At 50.2% G+C, this 21,726-nt stretch overlaps 8 protein-coding genes and 1 non-coding gene across 9 annotated transcripts; 4 read left to right on the top strand and 5 right to left on the bottom strand.

Annotated features, from left to right (window-relative positions):
• Nucleotides 1-27: 27 nt before the first annotated feature.
• Nucleotides 28-1,746, top strand: AFUA_2G10310 (Rtr1/RPAP2 family protein phosphatase). The gene has a single exon (XM_750271.2). It carries the CDS (start codon nucleotides 378-380, stop codon nucleotides 1,356-1,358), a length of 981 nt encoding a protein of 326 aa, XP_755364.1. The 5' UTR covers nucleotides 28-377; the 3' UTR covers nucleotides 1,359-1,746.
• An 84-nt stretch (nucleotides 1,747-1,830) lies between these two features.
• On the bottom strand, nucleotides 1,831-2,787 carry AFUA_2G10300 (40S ribosomal eS17 domain-containing protein; the record flags this gene model as incomplete). Its single annotated transcript, XM_077804149.1, has 5 exons — nucleotides 1,831-1,905; nucleotides 1,976-2,173; nucleotides 2,234-2,359; nucleotides 2,447-2,565; nucleotides 2,709-2,787. The coding sequence occupies 5 exons, from the start codon at nucleotides 2,785-2,787 to the stop codon at nucleotides 1,831-1,833; spliced, it is 597 nt and encodes a 198-aa protein (XP_077660312.1).
• Nucleotides 2,788-2,913: 126 nt separating this feature from the next.
• On the bottom strand, nucleotides 2,914-4,329 carry AFUA_2G10290 (mitochondrial 37S ribosomal protein bS1m; the record flags this gene model as incomplete). The annotated part of the gene is made up of 1 exon (XM_750269.1): nucleotides 2,914-4,329. The coding sequence occupies one exon, from the start codon at nucleotides 4,327-4,329 to the stop codon at nucleotides 2,914-2,916; it is 1,416 nt and encodes a 471-aa protein (XP_755362.1).
• Nucleotides 4,330-4,538: 209 nt separating this feature from the next.
• Nucleotides 4,539-6,253, bottom strand: AFUA_2G10280 (SDR family oxidoreductase). The gene is made up of 5 exons (XM_077804148.1): nucleotides 5,886-6,253; nucleotides 5,777-5,828; nucleotides 5,582-5,714; nucleotides 5,208-5,498; nucleotides 4,539-5,148 (listed from the first exon to the last, which is right to left on the bottom strand). Exons 1-5 carry the CDS (start codon nucleotides 5,905-5,907, stop codon nucleotides 4,642-4,644), a joined length of 1,005 nt encoding a protein of 334 aa, XP_077660311.1. The 5' UTR covers nucleotides 5,908-6,253; the 3' UTR covers nucleotides 4,539-4,641.
• Nucleotides 6,254-7,747: 1,494 nt separating this feature from the next.
• On the top strand, nucleotides 7,748-15,186 carry tor (putative TOR pathway phosphatidylinositol 3-kinase TorA; the record flags this gene model as incomplete). The annotated part of the gene is made up of 4 exons (XM_750267.2): nucleotides 7,748-7,967; nucleotides 8,033-8,984; nucleotides 9,034-14,719; nucleotides 14,797-15,186. The coding sequence occupies exons 1-4, from the start codon at nucleotides 7,841-7,843 to the stop codon at nucleotides 15,184-15,186; spliced, it is 7,155 nt and encodes a 2,384-aa protein (XP_755360.1). The 5' UTR covers nucleotides 7,748-7,840.
• A 562-nt stretch (nucleotides 15,187-15,748) lies between these two features.
• Nucleotides 15,749-17,559, top strand: AFUA_2G10260 (uncharacterized protein; the record flags this gene model as incomplete). The annotated part of the gene is made up of 4 exons (XM_750266.1): nucleotides 15,749-16,032; nucleotides 16,112-16,570; nucleotides 16,640-16,753; nucleotides 16,950-17,559. 4 exons carry the CDS (start codon nucleotides 15,749-15,751, stop codon nucleotides 17,557-17,559), a joined length of 1,467 nt encoding a protein of 488 aa, XP_755359.1.
• Nucleotides 17,560-17,868: 309 nt separating this feature from the next.
• AFUA_2G10250 (uncharacterized protein) lies at nucleotides 17,869-19,673 on the bottom strand (the record flags this gene model as incomplete). The annotated part of the gene is made up of 3 exons (XM_750265.2): nucleotides 19,110-19,673; nucleotides 18,061-19,049; nucleotides 17,869-18,008 (listed from the first exon to the last, which is right to left on the bottom strand). The coding sequence occupies exons 2-3, from the start codon at nucleotides 18,989-18,991 to the stop codon at nucleotides 17,869-17,871; spliced, it is 1,071 nt and encodes a 356-aa protein (XP_755358.2). The 5' UTR covers nucleotides 18,992-19,049; nucleotides 19,110-19,673.
• Nucleotides 19,596-19,667, bottom strand: tE(UUC)4. The gene has a single exon. It is a non-coding gene (tRNA).
• A 256-nt stretch (nucleotides 19,674-19,929) lies between the features above and the next one.
• AFUA_2G10240 (putative NAD binding Rossmann fold oxidoreductase) lies at nucleotides 19,930-21,666 on the top strand. Its single transcript, XM_750264.2, has 2 exons — nucleotides 19,930-20,666; nucleotides 20,755-21,666. Exons 1-2 carry the CDS (start codon nucleotides 20,340-20,342, stop codon nucleotides 21,493-21,495), a joined length of 1,068 nt encoding a protein of 355 aa, XP_755357.1. The 5' UTR covers nucleotides 19,930-20,339; the 3' UTR covers nucleotides 21,496-21,666.
• Nucleotides 21,667-21,726: the final 60 nt, after the last annotated feature.

Below are 21,726 nucleotides of genomic sequence, written 5' to 3'. Positions count from 1 at the left end.
AGTGGTGGTCGTCACTGCCAGGCGGGACAGGGTGCTCCACCACGGGCGATCAGTGGCTACCTAATAACATTGCTGACTTCTACTTCACTTTTTACAGAACGGTGGCTATTATTTAAAAAGATACACTCGACCAAAAGTCTCCTACTTTAAGTACTCAAATTTCCAACTGTATCATCCTTTGGTGCTTGCTTTCATTGAATCTCACCTACATCATCCCACTGCTGGATCAGTAAGCGCTTTCATCGAATCCGGGGTTGCCTCGGGCCGGCCTGACAAAACATCACTACTGTATCAGCCTCTTTTACTTTGCTTTTCATTCTCTCTACTGAGCACAACGATAGTGTTGCTGCTGAGGTAATCCAGGTTTTAAGCTCATCATGCCGGCTAATAAACCTATTCTCAAAACTTCTCTTCCAACTGCGCATGCAGCCTCCTCAACAGCAGCATTACAAAAGCCTAACAATGCACGTCGTGCGCCACCCAAGTCCAAGGCGCTTGAGCAGCAAAAGGGCCAACCTACGAACAGGCCAAACGTCGATCCACGGCATCTCGCAATCGCCATGCATCATGCTCACCAGATTCAGGCACAGAAAGATACAGAAGCTCTAATTCTGGACCGTATCCTCGAGCTTGTCAATTTTCCTTCTTCGCTGACAGTGGACCCGGCCGCTCCGTCTGCTGAAGACGCTCGAGCTTTCAAAGCAGCCCTTGTTCCCTTCCAACCTGCCGATTACGATAATTTGATTCTTGAGCGAAACATCGAGGGCCTTTGTGGATATGGTTTATGTCCCCACGAGCACCGCAAAGAGGACACTAAAGGCAAGTTCAGAATCACATGGGGCGCTAAGGGTAGTGGTCCCGGGGGTCGTGGCCGCGAGATGAATATTGTCCCGAAAGAGAAGCTCGAAATGTGGTGTTCGGATGAATGCGCCGAACGAGCGATGTATATACGGGTGCAGTTGGCAGAGGAACCTGCATGGGAGCGCCGGGATGGGAGACACGCCAAGGAGCTCGTATTACTCGAAGAAGACAGAGCAAGGGCACGGAAAGGAAAGAGCAAGATGAGCAGTTCAGCCACCTTGAAAGAAGTCACTGGTCAACTGGAAGGCCTCAACATGGAAGGGACTGAAGGGCCGAATGATCTTGCCAACGCCATCTCGGGCATATCCCTTGATGCCGCTCGCTTTCGTGAGCTTGCCATGGAACGTGGAGACGCAAATCCAGCTCTTCAAGCCGGCAGAGTGGATATAGCAATTAGAGAGAACGAGGGTCTTTCGCAACACGTCACGCCCCCCCAAATGCGGCCAGGCGATGACAAAGGAGGCTCCATTGAAGGCTACGTGCCAAAGGAAATCTGATCATGATATGCTTCAATCTCAGCGGGTTTGGCGTGAGCCTGGTCACGACAGAATTCGATGGGGTGGTTCGATTTGTGGTTCTACGGCGTCTTTGTGCTTATGACGATACCCAATTTACTTCTGTAGATAGACTGATTAATATGGATCTGATCCAATGCGGTGCAGTTGATGGTGCAGTTCGCACCAAAGGTTTCGACTCTCTGATGACATCCTGCGCATCATGCAGAGAGAACCTTCTACGCAGCGCCCGAGCTGAAACGGACAGTAAGCAAAAGGAGAAATTTTGGCAATCAAGCGTCATCTCCACCAGGAGAATCAGCGACACCTTTCTCAGAGAGAATTATGTTCATTCCTGTGTCTCTAGGCTACATCATAGCTGCGAAGTCAGCCAGAGCAAGTGTGATTGAGCACGCCATAGATCGACCGAAGACAATCGGTAACTTTTTTTTCGAGGCTCGAGGGGTGCGCGCATCTACCGGAAGCGGCGGGGGCGCTCCTGAACCTGATGTTGGGAGACGTTGACAACGTTGACCTTGAGATTGTCGAACTGTAGTGGGCAATATAAGTTAACGGACTGCTTTAAAACCACGAACAACCGCGTTGAGAACAGAACTTACGCCCATGGACTTGAGAAGGTCCTTGGTGTCGGCATCGACATCGAGCTGGCCGGACTCGGTCTGGGAAACATCCAGAGCGGAAACCTCAGGAACGTACTGATCCTTGCGCTCACGCTCCTCCTCCTGCAGCTTGAAAGAGATACCGCGGACAGGGCCACGCTGGATACGCTTCATAAGGTGGGTGGTGTAACCAGCAATCTAGTTTTCGTCAGCAAGTCAAATTCCGACTGTTGTACGGCTCAGTGATGGATTGCCCACCTTGTTGCGAAGGCGCTTGGAGGCAATGATAGCGATCTCATCGCAAAGACGCTTGTTGGTCTCAAAGTCGAGCGTCAACTTGGGGTAGTAGCGCTCGATGATGACCTTGGCGGACCTCTTGACTGTCTATTGAAGAAAAACCCATTTCGTCAGAAATGATACTCTTTTGGGGCTTTTTTGAAGATAACTCATGATGCTTCATCTGTAACTTACCTTGGTTCTAACGCGACCCATTTTGGCGGTTGTGTGCTGGCGGGATGGATGTTCGGAGACGAGACCTAATCCTTCTATTTTCTTGCTATATTGGAGAGCCTGGTGTGTGGAAACCCTAACTATGATCACATGATAGGACTTGCCCTCATCACAACGCCAAGAACTTAGTCACCAGACTAACCGCGAGTCGAGGTAACTACGGAGTGCACCTTTCCTAATGAGGTAAATATTTAGGTTGTTTTCGGACTTATCAACAACATACTCAGATGAGTATTGATTGCTAAATTTGTGCCATTGACAGCACTTTCTGTGAGTTTTATAACGATATTCGAAATGTTCATTTGCCCCCGAGATTTAATTTACATAATGCATCCAAACTTTATATCACTAGATCAGTAGGAAATAAGAGTAACCTAATTGTACAGCCAGCCCTCCGTATCGCCAGATATGGACCTCGTGACAGACACTCAAATAGAGCTGAGGGTCCTCAAAAGGTTCCGCGCAACGTCTTCTCTATCTTTTTCGGGCTGATCTGCCGCAGAATCCTGTCCCCTCCGAACATAGGACAAATTTGCCAAATTGTCCAACCTGGGCACCACACGCTGGTCCGTACGAGCGGCCGGGGAGATACTTGTCGAGCTTGGCTTCTGGTATTCCTCAATACCATAAGGCGCTTTAGCAGTGGCGCTAGCCCGGTATGACGCGAGGGCGATTCTACCATCCGAGTCCACCGAAGCACGGATGGGAGTAACCCAGTACTTTGCACCACCAGGTATAGATGCGTCGAAGTACCCAAGACCTGCTGGCGAGCCTTGTTCAATGAAAGTCATAGCATTAAGATCTTCCACCGCAATACCACCAACACCGGCAATAGCCTTAGATGTTTTGCCCTTGAACCGACCCTTCGGCCGCAGGATACGGGCCTGCACAGGGCGTTGGTATGCCTGCGGACCGAACTTCGGGTGGTTGTAGATCAGAGCGTGAGACCGCGTATATGAGAGACCAGCAGAAGGGTGTGTCTTCGGAGGACCAGATACAGCATACTCCGCAGAGGAGAGTTTGGTACCAGGAGACTGGTAGTACTTGTGCCCGATACGGTCGCTAGGGACGGCAGGGGGCGAGGGAAGATCCAACAGTTCAAATACCACGGGGCCAAGAGAGAAGGGATCGGCTCGCAGCGATTTGATGTACCTTTGAAACTCTTCCTCGGTGACATTGAGCGGACCAAGTGCTTCTAGATCCTCGCCGTTATCCTGCGCTTGCTTTCTGCGCTCAGCAGTTCGCTTGGTAATGAAGTGTTCACGAAGCTTCTGAAGTAGCTCAGGCTTCCTCGCGCGCACTTTATTTAGATAAGCGTTGAATTCCGCCTCTGTCTGTCCCGCGAGCCAAGGCCCAGAATGTCTGAACTGTTTAGCACCAGGCTCCTGAAGGCTTTTGCTCGTATCTGTATTGTCAACCACGGATTCGAAGGGGCTTTGATGTCTAGGCACCATGCTAGTCGCGTAGTTGACCTTGGAAGGAAGGGACATGGGCATGTGAAGCTCCTGGAATTTCTCCAAGGTCACCGTGTGGTCGGCGGCGGATTCGAAGTCTGTGACATGTTCAAACGTGTCGAGTACGTTGAGGCGGATGACAGGCCGGGACGACTTTTCCGATGTCGATTTTGCAGGAAGCGGTCGCTTCAAACCCCAATCTCCTCTCGCTAGCGATGAAGCCGGGGTGACAATGGATGCTCGGATCGGATGAGGCAAGGTTGCGGTGTTGGATTCGAAAACGGTCTTCGAGGTTGCATCTTGTTGGGGCAACGGTAAGGCTGAGGGAAGCGCAAAAAGACGGGACTTCCGAAGAAGATTCGCCGTCGGCGATAACCTAGCCGTCGCCATGGGCAGTATTGGAGACAATTGTAATTTCTCGATGTTGTCTCTTCGATGCGGAGTGAGCTTGAGAAAAGTTGATTGCACCATGCATGCCAAGCCGAGTACGGTGAGTGGCAGCGCCTAGAAGCGCAAATTAGTTGGTTTTCCCATTAACTACTTTCTGATTACATCGCTGTATCTTGGAATGCGGCAGAAAGGTATATTATTATACTGATCTCATCATGGACTTGAAAGATGGTTCAAACATTTCTTTCCAAGGCTCAAAATATATATGCATTGAGCTCTATTTTTACATTATGCTCGACCTTTTCTTGCTGTTCATGCCCCAACAGCCAACAACGACTTGACTGTTTCTGTAACCGATTGCTCCAATGACCGGTACTGGATTCCCAAGACCTCGATTGATTTCTTGTTGTTAAACCCGTAAACATCAGCCGGAGTATCATCTGGCGAGTCCTTGGGGGGTAGTCTATCAGCAATCTCAGGATATGCTTCGCGAATGATATTAGCGACAGCCTTATTTGAGAAATAACCGGCCGTGAGGAAAAATCTTTGGCCGCCTGCTTCTGGGACTTCGATAGCTCTGACGTGTGCCAGAGCAACATCACGAACATCTACCCATAGGAATGTGCCCGTAGGCGGAAGGCCGTCTTTGCAATGGCCGCGGACCATCTCGGCAATCCGCTTATTGGAAGTGTTGATGGCGTCGAGCGAGTTCAAGTAATGCACGATTGGACCCAGCACCAACGGTGGGTTGATGGTTGCAATGTCAAAGTTGGGTTTCTCTTTCTCGACAAAGTCCCAAGCAGCCTTTTCTGCAAAAGTCTTGGGGTGGGTGCATATGTCAGCCTAGCACAATGCGAAATACGAGGCTGTATACATACCTTACTACCTCTGTAGGTTGCAGAAGGATCCAGCGCTTCCTCCCAGGTAACGGGGTTCCAGTTCTCCTCGCTGTACTCCTTTGCATGCTGCTTGGGATTGATAATCGCCGCAAAAGATGAGGTGATAACGACTCTCTTGACTGTTGGTGCGTAGGCCTTGATCGCCTTGAGAATACCTGTTGTTCCCTTAATTGCAGGGTCCAGAAAGTCCTTCACGGGATCGATAACATTAAAGTGGAAAGGAGACGCAGTGTGAAGGACATAGTCGAATGGTGGATTAGATTTGACAGCCTTAAAAGCGATTAGCCTAGAGCTGCCGGACGGACCACGCCAGTGACACTAACGGCCTAAAGAAAGAAAGAAAAAGCACTTACCTCATCGAAAGCTCCATCTGCTGCAACATCTTTGACAATAACAAAAGACAGCCTCTCCTTTGGCGTATTGGGATGAGCTTCGAGAATCTTCTGGCCCTTCTCCTCGGATCGAACAGTCACTACAACATCATATCTGTATTGCGTCCCTGTCAGCTCACCTAGAACAGCCTATAGCTTTAAGTATCCTGCACTTACCCGCGTGCCAGCAGCACATCGATACAATGAGCAGCGATGAAGCCACTTCCTCCTAGACCGAGCATTAGGCGACAGACTAAATGACCGGATAGTACTTGGAGATGCCTACCAGTCAGAAGAACTTTAACCATTATGCCAGTGATTGAGAAGGCCTGGTTGCATCAATTGTCTAAGCGGCGTATACAAGTCAACCTAAGTCCCTGAGGGGGCACACTGTCATTAAGTATTCTTCCATCCCACGTCTTTCATGGTCTTCCCCACTATTATTGCGACCCAGTGTTGTGATTGTTATTAGACTCGCAAATCAGAAGTGTCGTGGTGATTACAAATATCACAGAAAGTTTGCGTCAATCAAGGCGGAAATAGATGGAAAGAAGACATCCTTAAGTCCGTCGGATTAATCTCCTGGAGGCTAACACTCGGGATGAAGTCCATTCAATATCCAATATCTCAACCTTTTTTTGGGCCTGAGCCATTTGGGGAGGGGTAAGATATCGGCATGGTGGGGTTTCTCCGACCAAGAGCAGATGACGGAGTCAAACACTAAGAAGTACAAGGGAGGAACTTCAGGCATTTAAACGAGTTAGTCCTCGCAGTATCATGGCGCTGTATAACAGCTGAATTGAAAATGGGCTGCAAATTATATAGAGGCTTTTATAAATTGCAACTAATATGGCTGATCTATGCTGGCATATCACTTCCAATGCCTTGACTCTCCGCTCTAGAATCGGAAGTATACTCTCCTTGAAAACAATCCCGAGTGAATTACTCCTTCATAAACTCTGCATGATAGTTTGACAATACGTTAGGGTGTACCTCGTTCACTGATGACCTGCTGTGTTTAGAGTTGCCGGGTTGACAGGGCCCTTGTGTTCCTTGAAAAAAGCAAGGAATGCACAAGTATTTCAACCCTTTCCTGTATCAATTGACCTAACTAATGAGAGTGAACCTTTTCGGAGGTACCTTGGCTGTATTGCAAGGGGAAGCTCTTTGAAAGCGAAGGATCACGCGCAAGCTTGCTACAAAGGCAGGAGCAGCAATACATTCAATAATCTTCCCACAGCTTGAATTCGTCTGCATTAGAAGGTACTATGCTCTGGAATCAAATAGCACATGCTGAATGGACTGGTGCAGGACTTGAGAGAGGTCAATGTCTTGTCCCTCGAGTAGGGCAACCGTCCAAAAGGTCGACCTTGTTTATAATATGTTCCTTATCACACACGGGACAGGGGTTCACGGCAATGAATGGTTAGTTTGTGTGCTAACTGAGCTCGAATGGTGCTCTTAGAATGAACCAACCGTTCGAATGAGAACATGGGATTGCGCCAGTGCTTTTGTTCCGATGTAGAATGCTTCCAATCAGGCGTAGTATTCCAGGGGCGTCTGTGTAGATATAAAGGCATTGATAATAGCGCAAAGGATGAATCTGGGCTCTGCTCTGGAATGCTGCTTGCGGACACGTGCAAGACACCAGGTATCATCTGATGAGGTCACATTTGGGATCCTGAGTAGTGCCCGAGTCCATGGAACAGAAAGCTTCGGTTGCACAGTCTGGAAATTCAAGTTTTCAGTAAATGAAGCGGCTTAATGAGAGCCCCTAGCATTTTGATCCTTTCGAAAAGCTCTAATCAGTTTGTAGTCCCGAAGCTTTATTGACCAATCCAGGCGACTTGTATGTAGAATCGCAGTAAGGTATCTCTCGGCTACATATCAAACCGGTGAAGAGTTGCCTCAAGACCATCTAGACCCCATGAACAGATAGCGCATTGCAATAATCATCCATACTGGACATGATTTGTCGTAGAAATTCCAGAAAAGAGGTTGACCAACTAATAGCCAAAGTGAGTAATCAGTTTGGGCTGGATACTGAGCAGACGCCCCAGGCGAAAACAGGTGTGGTCCGTGCACGATCCCGCCAGGCTCTTGAGATGTTCACCTCATCCATCACTGCTACTAAGCCCACTACTGTCCCATCAACCTCCCGTCTTTTATGTCGACCTCGTGTCAAATTACATGCCCTAGAGGTTGACTTCAAATGTCCACCCTGGGGTGTGGCTTACCAACATGGCGCAAGCAGGTCCTATTACGGACATCACTCAGCGACTCTTCAGTGAATTGAAGTCCAAGAATGAGGAGACGCGGGTAAGAGCTTCATTTGAGCTCTATGATAACGTCCTGGCTATCTCGAGAGGTAACACTTCGCACTTTGGTCGCACCCCGAACTTGGCTAATATTCAATGATTTCGAACCCCACAGATTGGCCTCCAGAGAAGTTCCTCGAATTCTATAACGCTGTCAGTCAACGCATCGCGCAGCTCGTGGTCACCGGCAGTGACGCACATGAACGGATCGGCGGCCTTTTGGCTCTCGATCGCTTGATTGATTTCGATGGTGTCGATGCGGCTCAGAAAACCACTCGATTCGCTAGTTATTTGCGCAGCGCCTTGCGCAGCAACGACAATGCAGTGTTGGTCTATGCAGCTCGATCTTTGGGACGTTTGGCGAAGCCGGGCGGCGCTCTTACTGCAGAATTGGTCGAAAGCGAGATTCAATCAGCATTAGAATGGCTTCAGTCTGAACGACAGGAAAGTAGGCGCTTCGCTGCTGTACTTGTCATAAGAGAGCTTGCCAAAGGCTCGCCAACTCTTCTTTACGGCTTCGTTCCACAGATCTTCGACCTCATTTGGGTCGCTCTGCGGGACCCCAAGGTCCTTATCCGAGAAACAGCCGCGGAAGCGGTCTCTGAGTGTTTCGAGATTATAGCCGCCAGAGACGCTCAAGTCCGACAATTGTGGTTTGCAAGAATATACGAGGAAGCACTTCTGGGCCTTAGGTCAAGCAACGTGGACTCGGTACATGGATCGCTCTTAGTACTCAAGGAGCTTCTCCTCAAAGGAGCCATGTTCATGAACGAGCATTATCGGAATGCATGTGAGATTGTTCTCCGTTTGAAGGATCACCGTGACCATAAGATCCGGGCCCAAGTTGTCCAGACGATTCCTATACTTGCCTCGTACGCCCCTGTCGACTTTACAGAAACATACCTACATAGGTTCATGATCTACCTGCAGGCGCAATTGAAGAGAGACAAGGAACGAGACGCAGCATTCATAGCGATTGGAAAAATTGCCAATGCTGTTGGTGCTGCCATCGCACAGTATCTTGATGGAATTATTATCTACATACGCGAAGGATTGGCCCTGAAAGCGTAAGTCTCTGTGCTCTCAACTTATGGAAAGTGAGCTAACATTTGCTAGTCGAAATCGAGCTGCTGTAAATGAAGCACCAATGTTTGAGTGCATCAGCATGCTCTCTTTGGCTGTCGAGCAGTCGCTCAGTAAATACATGGAATCTTTACTTGACCCTATATTTGCATGCGGGTTGAGCGAGTCGCTGACGCAAGCACTTGTCGACATGGCTCACTATATCCCCCCTATTAAACCTACCATTCAGGAGAAGCTCCTGGATATGCTTAGCCTGATCCTTCATGGGACACCCTTCCGTCCCCTCGGTTGCCCAGAGAGCAGGCTACCTCCCATGCCGTCTTTCGCAAAGGACTTCGCTCCACAAGAGTTGCACTCTGATGCAGAGATCGCTCTGGCCCTTCATACCCTGGGGAGCTTTGATTTCTCCGGCCACATTCTCAATGAATTTGTGCGCGATGTGGCCATTAATTACGTCGAGAACGACAACCCTGAGATTCGGAAGGCTGCAGCGCTCACCTGCTGCCAGCTTTTTGTCCATGATCCGATCATCAACCAGACAAGCAGTCATTCCATACAGGTTGTCAGTGAGGTTATTGATAAATTATTGACTGTCGGGATCGGTGACCCAGACCCAGAGATCCGACGTACCGTACTATGGTCACTGGACCGCAAATTCGATCGTCATCTGGCGAGACCAGAGAACATCCGCTGCCTGTTCTTGGCCGTAAATGACGAAGTATTTGCCGTTCGGGAAGCTGCAATTTGCATCATTGGCCGCCTTTCGAGCGTCAACCCAGCCTACGTGTTCCCGCCACTACGAAAATTGCTCGTGAACCTTCTGACAGGGCTTGGGTTCGCGAGCACAGCCCGACAGAAGGAGGAGAGTGCTCAGCTCATCAGCCTATTTGTATCAAATGCGACCAAACTTATTAGGTCGTATGTCGATCCTATGGTGACAACCTTACTTCCGAAGGCGACGGATGCCAACCCAGGTGTCGCCTCGACCACACTGAAAGCTGTCGGAGAACTTGCGAGTGTCGGGGGCGCGGAAATGAGAAACTACCTCCCGCGGCTGATGCCAATTATACTGGACTCTTTGCAGGATCTCTCTTCGCATTCTAAGCGAGAGTCGGCTTTGCGGACGCTGGGCCAATTGGCCAGCAACTCTGGCTATGTCATTGATCCGTTTCTCGAATATCCTCATTTACTTGCCGTGCTCATAAATATCATCAAGACTGAGCAAACTGGGTCGCTGCGCAAAGAGACAATCAAATTACTGGGGATTCTTGGTGCTCTTGATCCGTACAAGTACCAACAGATCAGTGAAATCGAACCCGATGTCCACCATATCAACGAAATTCAGACTGTTTCTGATGTTGCCCTCATAATGCAGGGCCTCACGCCTTCCAACGAGGAGTATTATCCAACCGTTGTCATCCATACCTTAATGCAGAATATCTTGCGTGAGAATTCTCTTGCTCAGTACCACTCTGCGGTCATTGATGCGATTGTTACAATCTTCAAAACTCTGGGTTTGAAGTGCGTGCCTTTCTTAGGGCAGATCATTCCCGGCTTCATATCGGTCATCCGAGGTTCGCCGCCTAGCCGCCTAGAATCCTACTTCAATCAGATGGCTATCTTGGTGAATATTGTTCGACAGCATATTCGAGCTTTCCTTCCAGAGATTATCGAGGTCATCCAGGAATTTTGGGATTCATCGTACCAAGTGCAAGCGACTATCTTGTCACTTGTTGAAGCAATAGCCAAGTCTCTGGAGGGTGAGTTCAAAAAGTACCTGGCAGCCATGATTCCTTCAATGTTGGACACTCTTGAGAAGGACAACACGCCTCGCCGCCAGCCTTCTGAGAGAATTCTCCACGCGTTCCTCATCTTTGGCGCCAGTGGGGAAGAGTACATGCATCTAATCATCCCATCTATGGTACGGCTCTTTGAGAGAGCCCAGAATCCTCAAAGTATCAGGAAATCAGCCATCGATAGTCTCACAAAGCTGTCGCGACAAGTAAATGTTTCTGACTTTGCATCTTTGATGATTCACTCATTGGCTCGGGTTGTTGCAGGCAACGACCGGACCTTAAGACAAGCAGCGATGGACTGTATCTGTGCTCTTATCTTCCAGCTCGGCCAGGATTTCTGCCACTACATAAATCTCCTGAACAAGGTCTTGGCGCATCACCAGATCAATCATGTCAATTACCAGATTCTAGTTTCCAAGCTCCAAAAGGGCGATCCGCTGCCACAGGACTTGAATCCCGATGAGACTACGGGTACACTGGCGGATGAATCTAGTTATTCTGACATTGGCCAGAAGAAGATGGTTGTGAATCAGCAACATCTGAAGAATGCTTGGGATGCCTCTCAAAAGTCGACGCGTGAAGACTGGCAGGAATGGATACGAAGATTCAGCGTGGAGCTATTAAAAGAGTCACCCTCACCAGCACTTCGAGCATGCGCCAGTTTGGCTGGTATCTACCAGCCATTAGCAAGGGACCTCTTTAACGCAGCATTTGTATCCTGCTGGACAGAGCTGTACGATCAGTATCAAGAAGAGCTCGTACGCTCAATTGAGAAGGCTCTTACTTCACCCAATATCCCTCCCGAGATACTCCAGATACTTCTCAATCTTGCTGAGTTCATGGAGCATGATGATAAGGCTCTTCCCATTGATATTCGTACACTTGGCAAGTACGCCGCAAAGTGTCATGCATTTGCCAAAGCACTCCATTATAAAGAGCTGGAATTCGAGCAAGACCAAAACTCCGGCGCCGTGGAGGCTCTGATCACCATTAACAACCAGCTTCAGCAGTCTGACGCCGCTATTGGTATTCTTCGCAAAGCCCAAGCCTACAGGGATGTAGAGCTGAAAGAGACATGGTTTGAGAAACTTCAGCGATGGGAAGAGGCACTTGCCGCTTACAAACGCCGTGAGAAAATTGATCCAGACTCTTTTGGTGTCACTATGGGCAAGATGCGGTGTCTGCATGCGCTTGGCGAGTGGAAGGTATTGTCTGATCTTGCCCAAGAGAAGTGGAACCAGGCTTCTCTAGAACATCGCAGAGCCATTGCTCCCCTAGCAGCAGCAGCAGCATGGGGACGAGGCCAGTGGGAGCTGATGGATTCCTACTTAGGCGTGATGAAAGAGCAGTCCCCGGATAGGTCTTTCTTCGGTGCAATTCTCGCGATCCATCGAAATCAATTTGATGAGGCGACAATGTACATCGAGAAAGCCCGGAACGGCCTCGACACAGAACTATCAGCTTTACTTGGAGAGTCATATAACCGTGCCTACAACGTTGTCGTTCGTGTTCAGATGCTTGCTGAATTAGAGGAGATCATCACTTACAAACAGAACATTGGGGACCCTGAGAAACAGGAGTCAATGCGTCAGACATGGAATAAGAGGTTGCTCGGCTGCCAACAGAACGTTGAAGTATGGCAACGCATGCTCAAGGTCAGGGCGCTCGTCACTTCACCGCGCGAAAACCTTGATATGTGGATCAAATTTGCCAACCTCTGCCGTAAATCCAATCGCATGGGACTTGCCGAGCGATCACTCGCATCTTTGGAGACTGTTGTCACTGACAACAATGGTACAAGAACTATCGCTCCTCCCGAAGTGACCTACGCTCGCTTGAAATTTAATTGGGCTACTGGTCGCCAGCGTGAAGCTCTTCAGATGCTAAAAGAGTTCACTGCAAATCTGACGGATGATTTGAATCGCTTTAATGCGCTCATGGCATCACAGTCCGATCATAACGGAGTTGATGGCGTCAACGGAATCACAGAGGCAAATCATGCGGATATGATGGGTCTCCGTGAACGTATTGGCGATGTAGCCAAGTTCCGCAAGCTGCTTTCTAAGAGTTATCTTAGGCAGGGAGAGTGGCAGACAACTTTGCAACGAGGCGACTGGAAGCCCGAACACGTTCGCGAGGTTCTCGGCGCATATTCTGCTGCCACGAAATACAACCGCGATTCGTACAAAGCCTGGCATTCCTGGGCTTTGGCCAACTTCGAAGTCGTGACAACGATTGCCAGTCAGACAAGCAGGGACGGGGGTATCAAGCCCGTAGTCCCTGGCCATATTGTGACAGAGCATGTCATACCTGCCATTGGAGGCTTCCTCAGATCAATCGCTTTGTCATCCACCTCGTCGCTCCAGGATACTCTGAGACTGCTGACCCTTTGGTTCACTTATGGCGGTGACCAAGAGGTCAATAATGTTGTCACAGAAGGCTTCAATGCAGTGAACATTGACACCTGGCTTGCGGTAACTCCACAACTCATCGCCCGTATAAATCAGCCAAACCTCAAGGTCCGAACCGCTGTTCATCGCCTCCTGGCCGAAGTGGGCAAGGCCCATCCGCAAGCGCTGGTGTACCCATTAACCGTTGCGATGAAATCGCACATTACCCGCCGTTCGCAATCCGCCAGCACTATTATGGATAGTATGCGGCAGCACAGTGCTACTTTAGTCGAGCAGGCCGATCTCGTCAGCCATGAATTGATTCGAGTCGCGGTTCTGTGGCACGAACTCTGGCATGAAGGGTTGGAGGAAGCCTCTAGACTTTACTTCGGTGACCATGATGTGGAGGGAATGTTCGCAACTCTTGCGCCACTGCATGACATGCTTGACAAGGGTGCGGAAACGCTCCGTGAGGTTTCTTTTGCGCAGGCGTTTGGACGGGATCTTGCAGAGGCGAAACACTATTGTATGCTGTATCGTGAGACGGAAGAAATCGGCGATCTCAACCAAGCTTGGGATCTCTACTATACTGTATTCCGCAAGATCAGCCGGCAGCTCCCACAGTTATCGACTCTTGACCTCAAATATGTCTCTCCCAGGCTCAAGGACTGTCATGACCTTGCTCTTGCTGTTCCCGGAACCTACCAAAGTGGCAGACCAATCATCCGGATCATCAGCTTTGATCCTATATTGCACGTGCTTCAAACTAAGAAGCGACCTCGACGCATGACTCTGAAGGGAAGCAATGGAAGCTCTTACATGTATGCCCTTAAGGGACATGAGGACATTCGGCAAGATGAGCGAGTCATGCAGTTGTTCGGACTCGTGAACACTTTGCTTGATAACGATGGCGAAACCTTCAAGCGACATCTTTCCGTTCAGCGTTTCCCTGCCATCCCCTTGTCTCAGAACTCTGGTCTGATAGGATGGGTCTGCAACAGCGATACATTACATGCGCTGATCAAGGAGTACCGTGAAAGTCGCCGCATCCTACTCAATATCGAACATCGTATTATGCTGCAGATGGCGCCAGATTATGACAATCTCACTCTGATGCAAAAGGTTGAGGTCTTCGGATACGCCATGGACAACACTACTGGAAAGGATCTGTATCGTGTTCTGTGGCTCAAAAGTAAGAGTTCCGAGGCCTGGCTTGAGCGTAGGACGAATTATACAAGATCTTTGGGAGTCATGTCGATGGTGGGCTATATTCTGGGCCTGGGTGACCGTCATCCGTCCAACCTTCTGCTGGAGCGCGCCACAGGAAGAGTCGTTCATATCGATTTCGGTGACTGCTTCGAGGTGGCGATGCACCGTGAGAAATATCCAGAGAGGGTGCCCTTCCGGTTAACTCGCATGTTGACCTTCGCCATGGAAGTCAGCAATATTGAGGGAAGCTACCGTATCACTTGCGAGGCTGTTATGCGCGTGATCAGAGACAACAAGGATTCCCTTATGGCCGTTCTGGAAGCAGTACGTTTTGTCCATTTTTCACTCAGTATCTAGCCGAAGTTGGGATTCTCAAACTAACATTCTATTTTTCGCTATAGTTCATTCACGATCCCTTGATCAACTGGCGTCTGAACATTCGCGAGTCACCAGAACGGCCGCCGTTCAGCACTGAGCGCCGACAGTCCATTACGTCCGTTATGAATCTTGAACATGGCGTTCAGCCCAGCAATTTCTCCCGTCACCGTCGCCCATCTATCCTCGACGGTGGTATCCTCGATGTCCAGGAGGGCATTCCGCCCGAAGCCCGTGAGGCACAGAATGCACGAGCGGTGCAGGTGCTTGCTCGGGTCAAGGAGAAGCTCACAGGTAGAGACTTCAAGCCCACTGAAGAGCTCAATGTGAGCGATCAAGTGGACAAACTTCTCGCGCAGGCAACGAGTGTGGAGAACATATGTCAGCATTGGATTGGATGGTGTAGTTTCTGGTGATCTTCTGCAGTCTAGATTTTCTGGAGTCTTATAATGGCGCGTATCGTATCAAGGTGGATTCTTGCACGGCGTTGATATTCCCCCTTTCTTCCCCCTTTTTGTATGTATGTCTTCTTGCTGTTATTACGTTCTTCTCTTTCATTCTTCTCGACTGCCTCATTCATCGGTGCTGCATCGTTGTCAGCAGTTTTCCCGAGGAAATGGGGGGGCCAATTCAGGGATCTGTATGTGGTTTAATGATTGTTGACACCTGCACGGAGTTGAGCAGCATAAATGGCCTCCAATAGACATCATTACAGTTTTGAATCATTAAAGCTATGTGAATTAATTGTTCTCCTGCGGTTCATTTCTACTGATTGTTCTATGAGTGGCACTTGCATGAGCATCCACTCACAAGCCGAGGTCGCCAGCGGTCAGCTTCATCTAAGAAGCGGAGCGATTCTGGGCAATTCATTTCGTTTCGTTCTGCATCCTTACATCTCCTCCGTCTCGTCCCTCTGTTCGCGATTCTATTCCAAGCGGTGAAACGTCTATTTTGATGCTTGCCCGAAGTCGATGAACCATGACGCCCGCCGACGCAGACGCCCATCCTCTCGTTCGCAACGCTCTCCGCATCACCCTGAGCGCCAAGGAGTACAAGCTCCTCCACGAATACATCATCCAGCGCACACCTCCTTCCATCAAAGACAAGGCCCCCTCGCCATCTCGATATGAGGCCATCGTCCGATCAAAGAACAAGCACAATGAAGCCGCGCTGCGGGCCTCCCTGCGAGTCTTCCTCGTCTCTGGCGGACTGCTAAAGCTCGTGGAAGCCATCGTCCGTCGCATCCAAGGTGATATGTCCAAGTAAGTTGTGCAATATCGCCGGAACATATTCAGAATAATAGTAAAGAGCGCTAACCCTGATGTTTTGCTTCAATGCTAGGAAGAAACCCCGCTCCTCGATCTTGCACTCCCCCAACTTCCGTCTCTCCCTCTCGCTCTCCCTTGTCGTCCTCCTCCACCGTTTCCTCTATCGCTTTTTCGTCAAGCTTCGCACGAATCTTCGCACGGATGACGCGAGGCCCTTCCGCGAGCGCAACCCACGCGTCTCCAGGGCACTGACATCGCGATATGCCCCCGCCGTCGGGGCAAGTATGGCCGGTTTCGCGCTGGGCATCTGTCCGCAGACGCAGCTTCGTATTACGGCGGCTATCTATGCGGGGACGCGGACGATGGAGTTTGTGTTCAATGCGCTGGACGAGAAAGGGTGGTTCGGGGACCGGCCTTGGTGGTTCGCGAGCTGGTTGTTGATGCCTGTGTCGTGTGCGCAGCTGTTCCATGCGTTTGTCTTTGATCGCGAGACTGTGCCCAAGGTATGCCCTCCCCGTATTTGCGCGCTCCTGTGAGAGCTTCTGGATCGAAAAAGGCATGTACTGACTAATGCTTAGTGGTTCGGAAATATTCTGTTCAGGCTGTGCCCCAGCTACATCCGCGGTCGACCAGAGAGTCTGCCGGCGGGATTCCCATGGCCGGACAAGGAAGCTGTGGTCGATTCACTGGCAAACATTGCCAGGTTGCGGTGGCCGTGAGTTTTACGTTTCTATGGGAGCATACAGTACCCAAGTTACTAATTCTATAACGCACAGAGCATTTATTTCGCCAATTCTGCACCCTGCTGACCCCAATACTCTGCCATCGGCAGTCAAGTTCATTTCACCTATTACTGGACCCGCGCACCCATCTATTTCTAGCCTGGCATGTGCTTTGCTTCACCCGAGCAGCCCCAGCTGCGGCACGGCATTCGTGCATCATATTCTTCTTTCGGTGCCACCCCTTGCTCGGTTCCTCACTACCGTCACCCTGGCACTATCGGTGCTCAAATTCAAGACGATCTTGTCTCACCCAATCTCGGCGGTGAATAGCCTTTCGAAGAAGATCATCAAGCTGACAGCCATTCTGTCCGCTGCGGCTGGGTCTGCATGGGGCACCTTGTGTCTCTGGCATGTTATCCTGCCACGCTCCGTCCTCCCCACGAAGCGTTTCTTCCTCAGCGGCGCAGTTGCAGGCATACCGTTTGCCTTTTTAGAAAACAGTCGTAGCATCTTCATGTACTTCTTCCGGCTGGCCGTGCGCTCGAAGTGGGACGTTGGTGTCAAAAATGGCCTTTGGAAAGGCTGGAAGGGTGGAGACTTGTGGATCATCGTCCTCGCCTGGGCGGTCATGGGCTCCTTGCTGGAGCACAGACCATCGCCTGTCCAGGGTAAAGGTGTCAGGAAGTCCTTGGCGTGGTTGCGAGGAGATGGCTTTGTTGACCCTGTGGAGGCTGCGGCGAAGAAGAAGGCCAGAAAGTCATCTACCCAGAAGCAGCCTGGCAACGAGGCGCGAGCGTAATGTAGTCGAGACCCACGGTCTTGAGCGTTCTTTTTCCATCAGAATGCGCCTATGCACACCCCGCACTCCACTTGGCTCCTATTTCACTTTGAATTCTTTTGCGCCTTAAGAATGTGTTTCTGTATCTTAGTCCCCAGAGCGATGAATATGAGTCACGTCTAGGCATTCTGAGCGACCATTGTAAGGAAAGGCGAATCTGCGTCCAGGCAGATAGAGAATTAGGACAAGAGTTAACTATTCGCATCGGCACATGATTCTTCGGCACCCTTAGGGTATCCAAACAGCCCGACACTACGCCAGGAGCATTAATTATTGCATCCTTGCGAGCCTTAGCTGTTCCTCGACGTACTCTTGCTTGACGACAAGAGGGGGACGAACGCTGGAAGCATTGTTTGCAGAGGAAGGAGAAGGTAGCGGAGGGTTTGATGGATTTTGTACATCTTCTCCTACTGACTTCCGGTTAGTGACCCTCACATTCAGATCATATGTCATCATACTCACACTGAGAAACCAGATAAAAAACAGGATCTCGGCCACTTTCGGCATGTATCTGAGAATTTATCGCACCACGCCACTGGCTCTGAGTCGACAACGGTATCGTGATCGGTGGTAGGCCCAGCGAGCGAGACACCACGTTCGCTGGAGGGCGATATTCCAAACGATGCGCGGTAAAGTCATAGTCACATTGCGCCTCCACAATCGAAAGCCAATGATCAAAGTCCAAATCAATGAGTCGCGGTACGAAATCGATTTTGCGCGATTCCGGGGTGGTAAGAAGGTCTTGCATCGAGCATAAGCCATGCTTAGCGGGGTTCACTTCGTTCAGAACCCATATGTTCCGGGAGAGCAAATCGGGCAGGGGAGGTTGAAGTGGAGCAGTTTGAACCAGCGTTGTCCTGGCTCTTTTGCTCGGAGGCTCTGCGATAGTCTCCTCCTGCACGTCGGCTACAGGTCCGGCCACTTCGATTGCATTGACCTGTTGCTCAACCGCGTTGCTGGGAAGACTGCTGATGGGCTGATCAAAAACGTCACGATTATCTTCTCGTTCCACTCTCTGACTTCCATGGACAACGCCGCTGCCCTGGTCGAAGGTGCTCGATGGCGGTTCGGCGGCATGGTTCGGTCTTCCGCGTGCCGCAAGATAATGTACATGTTCGTTCTTGATCTTATAGGCCATTCCCATTAGCCCGTCCATCCGGGTTCTGTTGAAACAGGCATCTTGGACGAAGCCGGGCAGTCGGTGCAAGTTCGACTGTATCCACTCTTGCAGTTCCGTTCTGGCAGCCTTCGACTTGTACCCTTTGTCCAATTTGCCATGCGCACTCATCAACTGCGTCAAAACGCGCCTCAACTCGTGGATCTCCTTGTCCGTCCCGCCCAAATACGTGGCAAATAACTTCTGGTTCCAGTTACGGGGGCGCGGCGAGTCCATGGCAGGTATTGCGAGGTGATCTGTAGGATGAGAGGATAACAATTGAGAAATGAAGAGTCTACAGACATGTGAGTGAGATAAATCAACTCGATTTTTGAATTAATAATTACTGGCCTACCTAGAGAGAAGAATGGCAGCTCTTGCAAACAACTTCGAAGCTTAGCTATGCTCTTACTCGGACCTGGACGCGACGGACGACGCGTAAGAGTTTATGCGCCGAATGGACAAGGTTCTTTCGTGAGAGCTGAAAGTAATTCAAAACGCCATCACAATGTGTCACCTGGGTCAGTCCAGTCCGAAACCTTTGTTGAAGAAAGTTGAGTAGAACAGTCAAAGACTGCAGCCATGACTGCTTGAACCATCTAAACCATGCGGACAGCTCTGCGGGGAAAGGAGAAAGTCCGGCGGTGAGCACGTGAAAGGCCATGTCGCTAGCAGGATATATATAGCTTCATCCAAACTTTTAGCCCAAGGGGGAATATTAGCTGTGCAGTGATGCTGATTTCATTGTAGGCTCGTGGCACGGTGAGAGCATTGATGAGACAATGAACGTGACATTAGACTAGTTAAAAAGGAAGATTGACAAAAAAACAAAAAGATTGTATTCCGTTGCGGGGAATCGAACCCCGATCTCCTGTGTGAAAGACAGGTATGATAGCCGTTACACTACAACGGAGCAATGATAGGCTTCACTCTCTCGACGTGGCTCTAAGAAGTGCAAGCCTGGGGAGAACAGTAGTGTTTCTGGTTTCATCCATTTGGCATGGCGCGTCTTCCTTTTGCTTTGTGTTCGACGTCTGAACGGGAGATCATATCCGTAGCGCATCCATTGAGCGGGGAAAGTTGCTGGATTCAGACATCCGCTGGAGGAAATCAGCACTGGAAGCTCTTTTCCGACCTTTTCCCCGCTGGTGCGGAAAGTGGATACTCTGGAACAATCTGGATGCTACTCCAACCATGTAGCATTGCCGGAAGTCATTACTCAGATCTGGGTTCCTATTTCCTGGTTCAAAGCTCATCAGGAATGGAATTGCCAGAGGACTATCTCGCCTGTTTGGGCTTTTTGGGCTCTCCAACTTGAGTTGCACGAGAGTTCTCCTCACTGTGGGGTAAGAGACTTTGGTGTTGCCTGTCCAACAATCCGACGAGGGACGGAGACATAGCGGTCTGCAGTACGGATACTTCGAGTGCAGAAAGTATCCTGGATGATTTAAGTCTTCTTGCTCGTCCCTGATCTGAGTGTGTTTCTTTCCATTGTTCTCGTCCTTCACGGCCAATTGGTCTAAAGTCAACCAATTTTGACCTTGCACAGCCTATTATCTCACTCATCCTTTGCTCTCCTACCAAAATGTCCGTTAGAAAGTTGAAGGTTGGCTGCGCAGGTCTCGGTCGCATGGGCAAGCGCCATGCGCTGAACTTTTTGGAGCGCACGCCGCGAGCCGATTTGGTTGCTGCCAGCTCCCCGGACGATGCAGAGCTAGAGTGGGCAAAGGTTCACCTTGCCCCTTTCGGAGTGAAGCTGTACAAGAATTACGACGACATGCTCAAGCATGAAGGCCTAGAAGCTGTCGTTGTGGCTTCTGCCACTGCTGTACACGCGGAACAGACAATCAAAGCTATAGAAGCCAACAAGCATGTCCTCTGCGAGAAGCCGCTGTCCACGAGTGTCGAGATTGTAGGTTTTTTTTTTTTTTTTTTTTTTTTTTTCTGTTTTCATGCTCCTTGTTGCTCCTGCAACCTCCAGCTGACGCTGACGCTGCCAGTCGCAAACGGTCCTCGATGCAGCCACCCGAAAGCCTGAGCTCAAGGTGATGTGCGGATTCTCCCGGCGATTCGACGCTTCATACCGCGACGCGCACAAGAAGATGACCCAGGGCTCCATCGGCTCGCCGTCCGTGATGCGCAGCCAGACCTGCGACAAGCTCGACCCCACCGGCTTCTTCGTTGCCTACGCAGAGTTCTCCGGCGGCATCTTCGTCGACTGCTCAATCCACGATATCGACCTAGCGCTCTGGTTCTTTGGCCAGGACAGCAAGGTCAGGTCAGTCTCCGCCGTGGGCATCACGGCGGTCGAGCCGGACCTCCGCAAACACAACGACCGCGATAACGCGGTGGGTCTGGTCGAGTTCTACGACGGCAAGATTGCGTACTTCTACGCCTCGCGCATGATGGCGGCGGGTCAGGAAGATACCACCGAGATCATCGGCACCCAGGGCAAGCTTACCATCAATGCTCAGCCGGCCATGAACCATGTCAACATCTTCGACAGCACCGGCGTGCGTCGCGAGATCCCGCAGAACTACTACGATCGTTTTGAGCACGCTTTCGTCGCGGAGGCTAATGAGTTCACGGCCGCATGCCTGGATAACAAGGACGTCCCTGTGAAGCTCGAGGGTGCTGTCCAGGCTGTTCGGATAGGATGTGTCCTCCAAGAATCTCTGATCACTGGCCAAAAGATCTTCTTTGATGAGGCTGGCAACCGTATCGATAAGCCGAGGCTTTAAATCACTTGATCTATTTCTGGAAGTTGCATGGTTGCATAGATAGTGTATAGATAGGTATCAATTTATGAACCGAACTACGGGCGCTTTGGCATCCTCAGGTCCTGCCAAATGATGACCAATTTATATCTCTATCTCAAAATCGAAGTAAATCTCTGCAACACAGGCTCGCCCTCTTGTCAATTGCCACGAAGACAAGACTGAAGGCTAAAAGACAATTTCACTTGTTTATTC

This window comes from Aspergillus fumigatus, chromosome 2 (assembly GCF_000002655.1).
Source record: "Aspergillus fumigatus Af293 chromosome 2, whole genome shotgun sequence".
In the NCBI taxonomy this organism is placed as follows: Eukaryota; Fungi; Ascomycota; class Eurotiomycetes; order Eurotiales; family Aspergillaceae; genus Aspergillus; species Aspergillus fumigatus.
This window is presented reverse-complemented; position numbering and strand designations above follow the sequence as displayed.

Excerpts from the sequence above, each read along its gene's own strand:
- AFUA_2G10240 (XM_750264.2), top strand. The coding sequence starts at position 20,340 with ATGTCCGTTAGAAAGTTGAAGGTTGGCTGCGCAGGTCTCGGTCGCATG. Across the intron at positions 20,667-20,754 it reads TGTCCACGAGTGTCGAGATT|TCGCAAACGGTCCTCGATGC; the intron begins GTAGGTTTTTTT and ends TGACGCTGCCAG.
- AFUA_2G10310 (XM_750271.2), top strand. The coding sequence starts at position 378 with ATGCCGGCTAATAAACCTATTCTCAAAACTTCTCTTCCAACTGCGCAT.
- AFUA_2G10280 (XM_077804148.1), bottom strand. The coding sequence starts at position 5,907 with ATGGTTAAAGTTCTTCTGACTG. Across the intron at positions 5,715-5,776 it reads GATGTGCTGCTGGCACGCGG|ATATGATGTTGTAGTGACTG; the intron begins GTAAGTGCAGGA and ends GACGCAATACAG. Across the intron at positions 5,499-5,581 it reads CAGATGGAGCTTTCGATGAG|GCTGTCAAATCTAATCCACC; the intron begins GTAAGTGCTTTT and ends ATCGCTTTTAAG.